We start from the raw sequence: 14,538 nt of genomic DNA, 5'->3' as shown, positions 1-14,538 counted from the left end.
ACTTACCCATTGTTCTCACATATTTTGAGAAGGAATGCAAGAAAGCATTATATATATTCCAGAATGTAGTTGGTAAACTGTTTTGAAAGAACCTAGTACCATTGCTAGGAGATGCTGGAAAACAAAAGGCTCAAGGGAAGGCCCAGCATCTGCTGCTTCCAGGCTGAGGGAGGGAGCTCTGTTCTTTACCTGGCCTGGGGCTGCAGCCTCTCCCGGAGCCTCCACCCCTTCCCGAAGGTAATGGAGTCCTGAGCTGGGCCTCCAGCCTAACACGGAAGAGCCTGTGCCACACACACGACCTCTTCACCTGCGTGGAGCAATTGCACGAGCCGTATGTCACTCCCTCTTTATCAGTCTGTCAGATATTCACAGGAAACCTTGCTTAATCCAAGCTCTTGCCCCAAACTACAAAATGAAAGGTGAAATACGTGCAGATCTGGAATCTGAGTAACTTCCCATTGCTCATTGTGTAACTCTGGGATCGAATCAGACACTGAGAACGAGACTGAGTGCATCAGGCTTCTACTATTACCACACTCCTCTTCCGTGCGTTTCCCGCTCCCTCGCTTTTTCTGAGACTAAAAATATCAGGGGAAGGAGAGAAAAGACTTGTGAGCAAAATATAGTCATTTGGATTCTCCATGCTGAAAATTTATTGTCTAAACATGAGGGGAGACAGACATCTTTTGATTAATGCTTTGCGTTGATGGAAACTGTTTTCTCTTCAAAGTTATCTGTATTTTATGTCCCTTATTTGAACCTTCAAAAAATAAAATATGCTGAGTCTTATTTGTCTCATCTCTAAATGGTTAATTATACCACATGGAATTGCTGAGAAGATGAAAAGAAATAACATACTAAGCATGTAGAACAGTGACCAGCATATAGTAGGTGCTCAATAAACAGCTGAGTCTTTTTTTTTTTCTTGTTTTTATGAAACAGAGGCAACTATCAGTGAATCCTGCTTCCTGCTATAGGATTAGAATTAGGATGGGAGAGGGGTTCCTGGGTGGCTTGGTTGGCTAAGCATCCTGACTCTTGATTTCAGCTGAGGTCATATCTCGAGGTTCGTAAGATCGAGCCCTATAGCTAGCTCTTTCTCTCTCTCTCTCTCTCTCTCTCTCTCTCTCTCTCTCTCTGCCCACCCCGCCCCCACTCTTACAGTTTCTCACTCTTTCTCTCAAAGTAAATAAATAAACATAAAAAAAAAAGAATTAGGGTGGGAGAAGATGAGAGGAAGAGGGTTTGGGTCTCCAGTTTGTGTGTGTGTGTGTGTGGGGGGGGTCAATAAAGTGATTACATTTTCACCCCCCCCAAAAAAAAAAGAATTAGGGTGGGAGAAGATGAGAGGAAGAGGGAGAACTTTGAGGGTTTGGGTCTCCAGTTTCTGTGTGTGTGGGGGGGGGGTCAAATAAAATGATTGCATTTTCACCCACTGATGGACATACAGTGGACATACAGTTGCTTGTCACTTCGATTGCAATGGTTATTCTATAATCCAACTTCAGAGACCCTAAAAACATGGCCCAACGTGGCCATCACTTCCCACAACTCAGTTGACTCTCACTTTAGTAAAATTGGCTGCTTGCTGTTCTCAGAACATTCCCATCCTTTCCCTGTCATGCCACATCCACTGGCTGGGATGGCCGACTTCCCACTTCCACTCCTCTCTGCTTGTCTTTACTCACACACCTCCATTCAACATCTGCCATGTCTCCTCAGTCCAATGTGATGCCCTCTTCCTGTGAGCTCTTGGATACTTTCGTCATTTCTCTTGCACACCCTCTGACACTGGTGTGGTGGTGAAGAGCTTGGGCTCTGCCACCTAACTGTGTGGGTTCTAATCCAGACTCTACCACTAACTAGACACGTGAGCTTTGAAAAATAACGGAACCTTTCCATATCTATGCCTTCATCTAGAAAAGGGAAGTAAGAGTATTTGCTTTGTGGGGTTGAGAAGTAAATGAGACGTGTGTATAAGTGCATATGAAGTGCTCAGTTAGCACAGTGCCTCACACATGCAAAGCACTGAGTAAAGCATAACCAGCAGGAGTAGTAGTATAGTATTTCTATTATTGTTTTTGTCTTGGTCTTAGCTTCTTTATCAGAGACAAAATGCCTCAAAGGCAGTAGTTGGCTTTACTCATAGCAGATCCTAGTCTGGGGCTCTACTGTCTCACTGCCCAAAGTGTGGTTTGCATCACCTGGGAGCTTGTTATACACGCAGGATCTCAGGGCCTGCCTCAGACCTGCGGAATCAGCATCTACAGTTCTACAAGGTTCTCGGATGATGCAAACATACACATGGCAATTTAGAAACACTGCACTCAATTCTTTGAATTCGGTTGCTGAAGCTATGTCAATTACTCTAGAAATTCCCACCGGGAAAATAGACACTTAATTCTGCAGAATCAATACTGCCATTAGATAACTGTCATTTATTTGTAAGCATCCTTTAAAACAGTGGTTATTGGGGCGCCTGGGTGGCGCAGTCGGTTAAGCGTCCGACTTCAGCCAGGTCACGATCTCGCGGTCCGTGAGTTCGAGCCCCGCGTCGGGCTCTGGGCTGATGGCTCAGAGCCTGGAGCCTGTTTCCGATTCTGTGTCTCCCTCTCTCTCTGCCCCTCCCCCGTTCATGCTCTGTCTCTCTCTGTCTCAAAAATAAATAAACGTTGAAAAAAAAAAATTAAAAAAAAAAAATAAATAAAAATAAAACAGTGGTTATCACAGTGCGATTTTGGACCAGAAGTGATTAGGACCAGAACTTGGGAACTTGTGTAATTGTAAATTTTCAGGTGATTATAATGCATCCTACAGGTTGAGAACCACCATTTTAGAACAATGGGCAGCTACTAGAAGTACCACATTAATAATGCATATCTCCTTCCTCTTGCCTTGTTATTTTATTTTTTCTGGTCCATCTCTTAAATAGTAAGGTTGAATATCGTAACTTAGTTTTCTCTCCACATTTGCCAAATATTTGCTGGTGCACATACACATCTTAGTATCTACCTGGCAGACCTGTGTATGTCCAAATACCAGTCTGCTGTATGGAACACAGCCTATCTGATTTATCTGCAGTCCCTGTATTTTGTTTTGTTTTATTTTGTTAATTTTATTCATTTTTTGAATAGGTGATAGATGCACATGGTATAAAATTCCCAAGGTACAAGAGTTTACGGTGAAAAGTAAGTCTCCCTCCTTCTCCTCACTCCAGTAATACAGTTGCTATCTCCAAAGGCAATCACTGAATTTTCATTGCACAGATTTATTGAGCACCAACTATGTGCCAGGCATTGTTCTGGGCACTGGATATGGACCAAAACAGACAAAACTTTGCCCTCATGGACCTTACATTTTGGTTACCAATTTCTTGTAGTAGTTGTTCAATAACATAGTGTATTACAATAGTTAAAAGTAGGGCTCTGTAGTCAGACCAACTGATTTTGAATCCAGTTTTTCTCATATTCTAAGTGATCTTGGGTTATTTACCATTGTGAACTGGGTTTTCTTTATATTGAAGTGGAGACAACGATTCTATTTTATAAGGTGGATTTGAGAATTGCTTCAGATCATACTTACAAAGCACCATACAGTGCCTGGAACATAGTAAATGCTCAGTAGATAAAGTGTTGACTATGATGGTGTGATCTCACTCTATTGTTCTGTAATGTAGACTAGAAATGCTTAAAGGATTTATTTTCCCAAAAGTTTTCATTTCTTCTCTTTGCTATGTGATGATCAAAAAAATCACTTTTTTTCAGAATAAGTGTGCTAACTATAAGCCTAAGTTTTGATCATTAACTAGTTGCCTACAAGACCATTTGCTAAGTTCTGTTAAGAAACCAACTCCTAATAAATCACTAGAGCATAGGTACTATGTTCCTCTGTATTCTTTCTGATCTAGCTTTTTTGTAATCCCATGTAATTTGAAGGTTTTCTACTATCAATTCATTTGAAGGTGTTATGTATTGTTACTTGCAACTCTATAAGTTTACAAAATACATACCTTGAGAAGAAAATTCTGCATTTCGTAGCAGGGAAATAAAGCACTTCTGAGCAAAGTTTCAGACAATATAATTTGGTACACTTACCTTAAGGAAATTTCTTTATGATTCTTGTCTCCAGACAGATGAGAAAACAACTTTCAACCCCTAGAAAAGCAACAAAAGTATTCCTTGGTGATGATCTTAACATGGAAAACATTAGAAAAAAAGTTACATGTAAAAAAAAAAAAAAGAAGAAAAGAACTCCTAGGGCATATGAAACACTTTCAAATATCAGGCCAAGAACTGTTTCCTCTATTCAGCATAAAAAGGATATTAGTGGGCACAATGAAAGATTGCAAGGAATTGGGTTTGGTATATTCCACCACATGCTGACCTGAACCATTGACTTGGAGTCTAAAAAGAATGAGGGCTGGGGTGCCTGGCTGGCTCAGTCAGTGGGACATGCAACTATTGAGTTTGGGATTGTGAGTTTGAGCCCTATGTTGGGTGTAGAGATTACTTACAAACCTAAAAATAGGTAGGTAGGTAGGTAGGTAGGTAGGTAATAGATAGAGATAGATGAATGATGGAAAGAAAGAAAGAAATGAGGATACAGCTATCTGACCAACTACAGTCCTGATAATCATTTTATATATTCTTTCTTTCTCTCCTTTGTTCTTGATTCTATTTTGCATGATTTCCTGGTAGTCAAAGGGTATGGATCTTTGAAAGGTTGACTGTGGTATGAGAAACTTTTTTCTTAACCTAGTCATGATAGGAGGACCAGGAAGAGGAGATAGCTGGAAAATTGAAGTGAAATCCTCTGAACAGCTTTTATTATTTGGTGAATGGTGGGATCACAATAGATTGGGGTGTTTTGTGTTCTTCTTTAAACATTACATTTCCAGTCTCTGGTATTTTATTATCAGAAATGGATTAACAATGAGAACTTCAGTGCTCATAATTTTAAGAGGCACAAAGTCAATACTAAATAGATGAGGCTTCCTCTAGTGGCATTTACCAGTGTGGTCTTCCAGGACTTGGTCTGTGCTAATTGAGTAGCACACTACAGAGCTAACTCTTAATTCACTAGGGATGCATTAAGCAATCAGCGTGTGACCTCTTTGGCCGACTTTTGGACCTTGTCATTTCTCATTCCTCTCTGTTTTCACTGCTTACTACACTGTGACAACCTACCTCTAAACTCAATATTTTAATTATTCATCTCCCATGGTTGTGTGGATTCATTAGGTTCAGCTGGATTCTTGAGATCTTTGCTGAGATTACAGTCAGATAGCAGCTGGGGTGGGAGTAATATGGCAGAATGTTCAATGTGGTATCTTCATTCATAGTCTATCAACCCCACTAGGACAAATGGAACATCTGAGCACTAACTGGGCCTCTCTCTGTCTCTTTCCATGCTGCCTCTCCTTACGGCCACCTTGACTTTCTTTACATCATGGTGGTCTCATGGTAGTCAAATTTCTTACACTGGGATTGGCTTCCCCCAAACTAGTGTTTGAAAGAGACTCAAGAAGAAACTGCAAGGTTTCCTTGAACTAAAACTGAAATGGCATGCAAAATCACTTCCCCTGCACTTTAGTGTTCAAAACTTGACCCAGCCCAAATTCATTTAAAGGCCGTACACATGAATATAAGAGACATGGTTCTCATATATATATATATTTCAACTAAATATGTTTGATATTATAACAGAGCTGTCCAGTCACAGAATTACCTTTGTCAGCTTATCTACATTTGGGCATGTTGGTCAGAAGCTACTACCAATCAAAATATTTTTGGGATTAGAGACAGTTAACAAGTCACCCAACACAACTCATGTCATGCTTTTCAAAGTTTTGGTATACAAAATTATGGAATATTTTGTTTATTGAAAGGAGAGTGAGTTTTTTCTATTATTATTCATTCACTGAATCAATCAACAAATATTTGTTGAGTCCCTATGAGCCAGGCCTTGTGTTACATGGTACAAAGCAGAGACATTTGCTGCTGTGGTTGGATTTTGCCTTTACCACTATCAATACTAGCAATCTAAATGCTAACTACATGAGTTCATGAATTCAGATGTTTGGGCACTAGACAAAGCTGTGTTACAGAATAACACTAACAGAGCAGATTAAGTCCTTTTTCCGTGCATTATTTCACTTAATTCCCCACAAGAAGGCTTCGGCTGGAAGGCAGCGTTATTATCCCAGTTTTGTAAAGGTTGAAACTGTGACTCAGGGTAAACAGTGCTCCAAAGGTCAGCTAATTAGTAAATGATGAAGCCTGGATTTGAATCCAGAGCACCAACTGTGCAAAACTGCTTTAAAATAATACCATTGCCTTTGTTTCTACTTGCCATGCCTTTTGAGAAATGTTTTCACCATGTGGTAAGGCTATTTTAATTAATCTTTGGCCAAATATATTGACAGCTCTCACCCCATTTCAACTCTGGGCTTCTTTTGGTTTCCTAGTGACCATTTTTGAAGTTTAAGAAGGATGGGCAAAGAAGAATAGAAACTTAACCTTATTACCATTTAACTGTATACCAGCCATCAAGTTTGACTTGTCAGAAGAATGCTATGTTGCCATTGCCAAGGCACATAGATGCAGAGACGAGCACATCACCTACCTCTTTATTTTCCTCGCCCATCCCCCTACTCACCTCCTCTCTGGTAACCACCAGTTTGCTCTCTGTATTTAAGAGTCTATTTTTTTAAACCGTACTCTTTAACAAAAGCAATGATGAAATCCAAAAATATTTATTGGGCACTTGCAATATGCCAGGCTCGGGAAAATTTGGTTCCTAATCTAGGGGATCTCACTCTCCAGTGGGAGAGACTAAACAGATGTTTTCACCGGCAGTACACTCTGATAAGGGAAGCCCACATGCAGAACCACTAACTTAAGATGGTGAGTACAGGATGGGAGGAATTTTAGAGTCAAAGATTGGAGAAGTAGAGGGGTGAAGGTTCCATCAAGAGTGCACCCTATGTGGTGGTTCAAAGTCTAAAGTGTTTCAGGAATTCTAGGGACTGAAATAATTCTGTTTGATAGAAGGGCAACAGGTGTGGAGGAGTGGCCAGAGAAAGAGAAAGACTGGCCAAGAAGTCAAAAGGAAGGAACTTGTTCACTGCAGCCCTTGTTAGGGAGCTTGAATGAACGACAGTCATTGAATGAGGTTTCGCTAAGCAGTTTGGATTTTAAGTGCAGATGTGGAAAACAGATTAATGTTTAGCCCTTTTATCCATTCTAACCATGACTTCCCCTTCCATTCTTTACAAAACTGAAAATTTTTCTTTTGCTTGGGAGTATTTTTCAATATGTACCAGGCATTATAAATGGCTTTCCTTCTATCGCGGCATAATTACAGTGCTGACTACAGTCAGTCTCGTCAAATTAAAGCACCAGGTCTCCAATTGTCTTAATATTAGATGAGCCATTGATTCATTGATTGAGGCATTTATCCAGGAAAAATAAATCTGTACCCCACTTCATCAGTTCTACAGATTCAAATTTCTGTATCTTTAGATAACAACCAAAGAGATAGAGACCCAATCAGAAAAAAGTACCATATGCCACTGATTTCAGCAAGACCGTTCAAAACCCTTTACTTACTCTCTAACCTCATTTTCCAGCTATTCTGAGAAAAAAGAAATTGAAATTGCCTCTCTAGTGTGCCCAAATGGAGGATGCAGCATTCCTGCTAGTTTTCTCCTCCACTTGCCAACACAGACAGGGTGGAGCAGCTGGGAAGGGAGGCCGGGAGACCCAGAGAGAGGCCAGGAGTCCCAGAGAGAGGGAAACACCATAACAGCAAAGTGACAGCAGTGCCTCCTCCGGGCTGTTTCCTGCCCTTCGCAGCAAATGCTTCTTCCTCTCTGCTGGGAGCTCTCTCCAGAGCCTTCTCAAGGGGGCGGGGGAGGGGGTGGTGGTGGAGGGATGACCAGTTAGTTCCTTTGGGTGGGTTAAAGAGTCGAAAGAACTTATGCCCAAAATAAAGCAGACATTCACTTGCTTTTTCCTTCTGCTCCTTTCTTCCAACTCTTGACAAAAAGCAGTGGGGATCCATGTACTCTCAGGCGCTTCTCGGAGAGCTTCTGGAATCGCTGTGGCTTCCTGCAGCCCCACAGTTTCAGCACCTCGGCTCAAGGGCAGGCCCTCCCTCTGGCTCTTTTTGTCCCCTCCTTCCACCTGACAGGGACCATAAATAACCAGGGCTCCCGGTGTTCCCAGCTGAGAACAAAGTTGAAAGTTTGCCTGGAGCTCCCTGCCACTCCCCGCCTGGGCCATTTCTTTGTTTTCTTCTGTTTTTTCTTCTACCTGGCTTGGCCGTTTCTTCATTCATGTTGGAGAAGAGTCACCTCCTGACTAAACGCAGCACCCCGCTCGCCGGCTCTCCCTAGATTTAAGGCGGTCTCGGTTACCCGGTTAGGCACCGGGCATTGGTATCAAATTACCGAAAGTCTACACTGGAGCAGTCCTCATATTTACATACAAATAACTCAAGGGCTTGCATTTATGTCACCATTCGGTCCTGCTAGAGGCTTGCCAGCGGAGTTCTTGGTCCAATCAGAAGGAGCTTTGAAAGGATGTCTGCAGAGTGATCAAAAGGGTCTTCTCAATTAAGTGTAGCCAGGTTTTGCTCTTTTTTATTTTTATTTTTTCTGGTCTGAAAGATCGAAAATCTTTGCACTCTGATGAGTAGAAAAAGATGTGTAAGTCCTCCACTGCCTACGAGAAGACAAAGATGCTGAGCAGGACCCTGCGGTGGTGGTGAAGACGTGAATACACCCCCAGGGGTCGGTTTGTTTGGGCTGATTCGGAGGTATATTCTAAATCACTGCCTAAGGAATTCCTGGAAACATCAGGAAAACATTTGATCAGCCCCGCCTGGTGGAAATGGCTTTACCGCAGAGTAAGCTCTTTCTTTAAGTTGTACTTGGTGTGTGCTGTTTTTGTTTCATGTGCAGTGAATGTGCAAATAGCCCAGCTGTGAATAGTTACTTAAAATAATCTCTTGGTACCGGGTAGTAGTAGAAAACAGATCTGTTTAGTTTTTATATTTGCAAAAACAGTAGTTGACAGTGTATTTTTAGACTTGATTGGTAGTTTAAAAGCTAAGCTCTGTGGTTTCCTGGGTTTAAATGAATGGAAATTATAAATGGTACCAAATGAAGGAATTGGAAAATATAGCTGGAACAGATGAATCACTTACCTTTGAGAAAACATAACATACATGCTTTTGAGATCTCTCTCAGCCAGACACGCTTGTGTCCAGAAAGACAAGGAGAGTCATAAAAAGGAGATAGGTTTGCCTGTTTGCGGAATGAACTTTTCCACAGTCTGTGATACGTTTTGAAAAGGATGGGAAACGTCCCAGAGGGCAAAAGGCATTTGAAAAACCTGCTCTGTCACTCTTGGAATGTGGTTTTTCCGTGAGGTCATGCTGTGCATATGTAGCTAGTAAAAGTTTTACGAAATTAACTCTTTGTATTGATGGGCAAAGAGCAATTTATATCAGTCCTTTCAAACTGCTGGTCTCTACATTTGGTCTCTACAGAAAGTAGAGCTCCTTCCCAAGTAGGGTTCCAGCCCTGGGGCAGCTGCACTGAGCTGTTACTGTGATTGGTGTAGAAACAGTTCAAAATTGATGTGTTTCAAGGTTTTCCTTGAACTATTAAGTAGTAATAGTTCAGATTAAATAACTTGCTAGTTCCTTCCATAAGCCCCGAACTGGAATCCTGTGTGTCAGAAGACCATTTTGAAAAAGAGAGTCCATTCCCTTCCCATATATGATTTTCCAGAACGGTAATGGAGAGGTGGCTCTTATTTTGCAATCCACGTCCATTCAGACGAGCTGCCCTTGTCATAGTGAGGCATGGAAAGCTAACCGAAGTGAAAGATCCACCGTTCTAGTCAGCCTTCTAGTCAGCCGGGGCTTGAGGAGGGGAAATGAGACAGGGGAGACATTTTAATATGGAAAACTTAACACCAGGAGCTCTTTCACTACTTAAATTCACTCTTGAAATTATGGACTAACCTCTACCTATGCTTTTTCCTTCTAAATGGCAGTTACAGATATTATCCAGGGGGTAGGGGATTATGAGAAAATGAGTGATTTGCTGGTGATCAAAGGAGCGGGTTTCCCCACAACAAATGCATTTTCAAAAGGGAAGCTTCTGATTGTGGTTTGCTTTGTCCATCCACAGGTGAGGACGCAATGACAGGTGACACGGACAAATACCTGGGGCCCCAGGACCTTAAGGAGCTGGGCGATGACTCTCTCCCTGCAGAGGGCTACATGGGCTTTAGTCTTGGGGCCCGTTCCGCCAGGTATTTTATTGTTGCTGTTTTTCATAGTTACCTTAATACAACCATGATTTGTCATAAACCAAAATCATTTTCATTGTTCACATTATCCCCAAATGTGCTCTTTGGATGAGGATGTGAATTTGGTAGAATGTTCTCAAATGTTCTCAACTCTGGTATACATGCTCTGCTGTTTTCTTTTGTGGTTTCTCAGTCCTTGGTTTTACGTGATTGAACATGTTGAGTGTTGGTTCTTTTTCACCCACCTTGCAGTCATGCTTCAAGCATGATGGCAAAAGAGCTCACTGATAAAACTGGGAGAGTCAGTGTGGTCTCCATGTTTAAAAATTAAATTTTGTTCCATAGTGAAAGAAAAATCTTATTTTCCACTAAGTATGAAATAGTTGTATTGATTGTTCACTATTCTCTAACACTGAAAGAATAATTCATGATTGAAACTTAAGAGAGCATTCTAAAAAAGATTACATATAGCTTATTAGAATTGTCTACCAAGTGTTTGGGTATCTCTCTAAAACTGTGGCATTACTTTGTTTACTATGGACATGTTAGGAGCGTTGCAATGACTTACCCAAAGTCATGGACAGGAATGGTAGCAAATTCAGCCTTTAAAACTGAAGTATAAAACTTTTGCATGTGAAAAACCTTGGCTCAAACTTACCTGACACTGGTTGAAAGAAACAGGACCTTGTCCAGAATCTGGGGACTTCTTTTCCCTGGTTGGTTTAACAGCATGTTTGCTGACAGTCAAGTTATTTTAAAGCTAATAATTAAACTTTCTAAGCTAGAACCCTGGGGACATTTTCCTATAGTTTAAGGATCTGTTGTAAAAAGTTTCATTGTCTAATAGTAAATGGCACTTCCCACAAAGTAAGCCTGGGAGTTTATTCTCAGTGTTGTTGATGTGGCCAAGTTTAGATACTGAATTGATTTTTCTTTGAGCTAGTCTTTTTATTAATACAACTTGGAACCTTATGTAACTTCATAGAATTTTTGCTTTATAAGTATATTTATAAAAGTCCTTAAGATCTCAGTGTAACAGGGGATCATTAATAAGAAGAGGAAAATAACTGTTTAAAAATATGTAATATCTCGTGTAATCATGCAGAGCCATGAGTTAAACTGAAAAACATACAGAGTCTCAAAGGATCTCAAGGGAAAATTCTACTTAGAGGTTTAATAGCTTTTGTAATCCAATAACTAGCTGATTCTCTTCCTCAGATGATATGTAAAAGCTGCATTTTGTGAGTCAATCATTTGTATATAGAAAATTATAGAGGCTGACATTCAGGGAGAGATGACACCAGCATATTTTCCTAAGGCTTTCACACTTCTGGTTTTGATTGCACCCGTTATTATTTGTTGCTATTATATGTAACTCATTTTTTTTACATTGGCAAGTCATGTTATGCTCAGAGGCAAATCTGCAAAAAAAAACAAAAACAAAAACAAAAAACAAAAAACCAAGACAAAACTATAACACTGATATATTTCTTAAAGTATTGTTAGAGTATTACCAAATATTCTGAGTGTAACATTTAAAAAGGAATACATTAAGTGTGTAACTCATTCAACCATAACATTTTTTTCTTTTTTCCCTGTCTGATTTTTTTGCTTTCTACTTCTCCTGTGTTTTTCTAAAAATACTTTAAATTAGTCCCAAGATCAGGTAAGAAGATATGTCACTTTTACAGTGTTTTTCTGCCCTTCCCTGACTCATTTTCTGATTTTTACTTTCTTCAGCATTGTGCTGTGCTGTGCTGTGATGTGCTGCAATGTGCTTATTTTTTTCCTGCTCTGCATTAGAAAATCATTTTTGTAATTCTTAGAAAATTAGCAAGTAACTGAATGTATGACAAGAAATGTGACTTAATGCAAAATTGAGTACTTAAGGAATTTCTTTCCTTTAACTAAGTTTGTGTAATGCATGAAGTAACTGGAGAACTTTCACTGGGTTTGAAGAAAAAATCTTGATTTGAAAAGCAGTTTGTTTGCTGGTTGCTGTTTTGTTTAGGTTGTGCTAGGTACATTCATATAATTTTAGACTTCTGAGGCATGTGTTTTTCTAACACTTCCTATATTTAACACGTAGGGTATACTGATGGCTACAAATAATATAGTTGACCTTAGTTGGAAACAATTTAATGCTTTCCAGACCCCCATGCAAATAATATCTAGTTTTAGTAGCTGAAAGGACTTCGATGTATTAAGGATTCAGAGTGAAGCTTAATGAACTCCATCTGTCTAACGTAACTTGTTGGTCCAGAACAGTGAGGAGTAGGAACTTAGACGTTATGTAAAAGAAAGACATCTTTAGGCTTTCCCATTGACGGCACCCAGTTCTAGGCTATTCTTCAGTTGTCACTCATATAGAAGTTAAAAGAAAGAGAATATTTTTTAAAAATCAACAAATCTTAGATTTTTTTAAAGCTGAAGTTGAAATGAATATGTAATAATTTTTTAATGTTTACATGTTTGTTCACATCTACTGTAAAGTTGTTCTTACATACCACAGCGTTAGCATGTACAATGGGAACCAGAACTTAAAGAAATGAATGTGGTGTCTCCCAACCATATCACTGGGGCAAATGGAACCTTGCTATGACTACTTAGAAGTTACGCTAATGGTATAGCCCCTAGCTACATAAGATTATTTAAACTAAAATTAGTTAAAATTAAGTAAAAATCAGTTCAATTCTTCAGTCACAATAACCACACCTCAGGTGCTCAGCAGCCATACCTGGCCAGTGGCCAACGTATTGAACAGTGCCTGTCATTGCAGAAAGTTCTCTTGGGCAGTATCTGCTTTTAGGAAGTTTATATTGTATTTGAGGGATGGTAAGGGGCTAGAAACAGGAGTGATAGGGAGATGTTTGCAAGTAACGCAGCTTGCAAAAAATTGTTTGCAAGTAACCCAGAAAAAAAAAGGAAGAGTTATGTATCATGTGACTGGGTCCAGAAAGCCCGCCCATGCAAGTGGCCAGATACATGGCTTACTAGGTAATCTCTGTGCAGAAATAAGGCTTAGTTCTTTTTGTTTTTGCTTCTATATCCAGTCTCTAATATTGTGCCTTACTAATAAGAATCAGTGTATTTGCTGAATACACTAGATAATGACTCTGTAGAATGATGGTTATTTTGAGGTCGAAAATCCCCCAAGGATTCTGGTGGAAGCCAAGGCTCTAATCCTAGAAGAATGCATCTCCTCATTCGTGTGGACCCTTTGAATGATTCCTATAATTCAGGGGCCTCTGTAACTTGATATAAAATACCCACCTTGGGTAATCTTTAGTATAGGGAACATTGGGGAAAAGAAGTCATTTTGTGCAAAGCAAGGAACCGTTCTTCTTTTCATCTTCTTTGCTCTTTTACACAAGCCAAGGCCAAGGCCAACATCTTACTGATTCTACTGATAAAGATTCAAGCGGCTACATTTAGATTCAGTTTATTACTTACATGGGCAGTGACAGGTAGCAACTTCCCACCATCTTTGTCCTCCATACCAATAAGGACAACACCAGAACAAAAGGTTCTACGGTAGTTGTGGGATGCTGTGGGATGCTGCATTGCAGGGGGTCGACTCTAGACTGCAGCTAAGTGATTTCATGCTCTGCAGCTTATTCCAAGGAGGGTGGGGCAGGAAGCGTCAGACCTCATTGGAAACAAGAGACAATGAGAAAATTACCTTATTACAGCCTATCATATTAGGTGGGATAGGGAGGTAAGAGGCAGATGGCTTCAAACACCTCCCCACGAGTTTCTGTCCTCTGTTTGCAGAGGATTAATCACAAGGTGTTCTGCCAAGGCTCAGATTAGTTGTGAGCCCAATCAGCCTGCATGTCCTATGTGCATATGTGCAGGCTTCCCAGCATCCCTTACTCTTTTTTTTTTTTTAAGTTGAGAGGTAATTGACATATTACATGTTAGTTTCAGGTATACAAAGTAATGATGATCATAATAAATCAAGTTAACATCCATCACCACACATAGTCACTCTCTTAGCAGCTTTCAAATACTTGATCCAGTATTATTAACTAAGTCACCATGATGTGTATGTATTCCCAGGACCGACTTATTTTATAACTGGAAGTTCGTACGTTTCAACCATCTTCACTCCCTTCTGCTGCCACCCCCTGCAGCCCTCCATATTGGCTTTTAGTTTAGAGGTCAGTATATGAGAGGCACTTCAGGACATCAGGGGCTTGCACTCTGGGAA

General features: G+C 40.2%; 1 protein-coding gene across 38 annotated transcripts in view; it reads left to right on the top strand.

The window, feature by feature from the left end:
• The window catches only part of ANK3 (ankyrin 3), a 687,904-nt gene that overhangs the window by 574,661 nt on the left and 98,705 nt on the right, over positions 1–14,538 (top strand). For 17 of the 38 annotated variants that reach the window (XM_045437484.1, XM_045437490.1, XM_045437496.1 and 14 more), the window contains 3 exons: positions 3,135–3,188; positions 10,205–10,328; positions 11,980–11,991. In XM_045437484.1, coding sequence (XP_045293440.1) covers positions 3,135–3,188; positions 10,205–10,328; positions 11,980–11,991 — 190 coding nt within the window. Of the gene's footprint in view, positions 1–3,134; positions 3,189–8,054; positions 8,911–10,204; positions 10,329–11,979; positions 11,992–14,538 lie in introns of those variants that run through there. The other 21 variants (XM_045437475.1, XM_045437476.1, XM_045437477.1 and 18 more) reach the window with 4 other exon arrangements.

The sequence above is a fragment of the Leopardus geoffroyi genome, chromosome D2 (assembly GCF_018350155.1).
Source record: "Leopardus geoffroyi isolate Oge1 chromosome D2, O.geoffroyi_Oge1_pat1.0, whole genome shotgun sequence".
Lineage (NCBI taxonomy): Eukaryota > Metazoa > Chordata > Mammalia > Carnivora > Felidae > Leopardus > Leopardus geoffroyi.
Note: the sequence above shows the minus strand (reverse complement) of the source record. Positions and strands in the feature narration are given on the sequence as shown.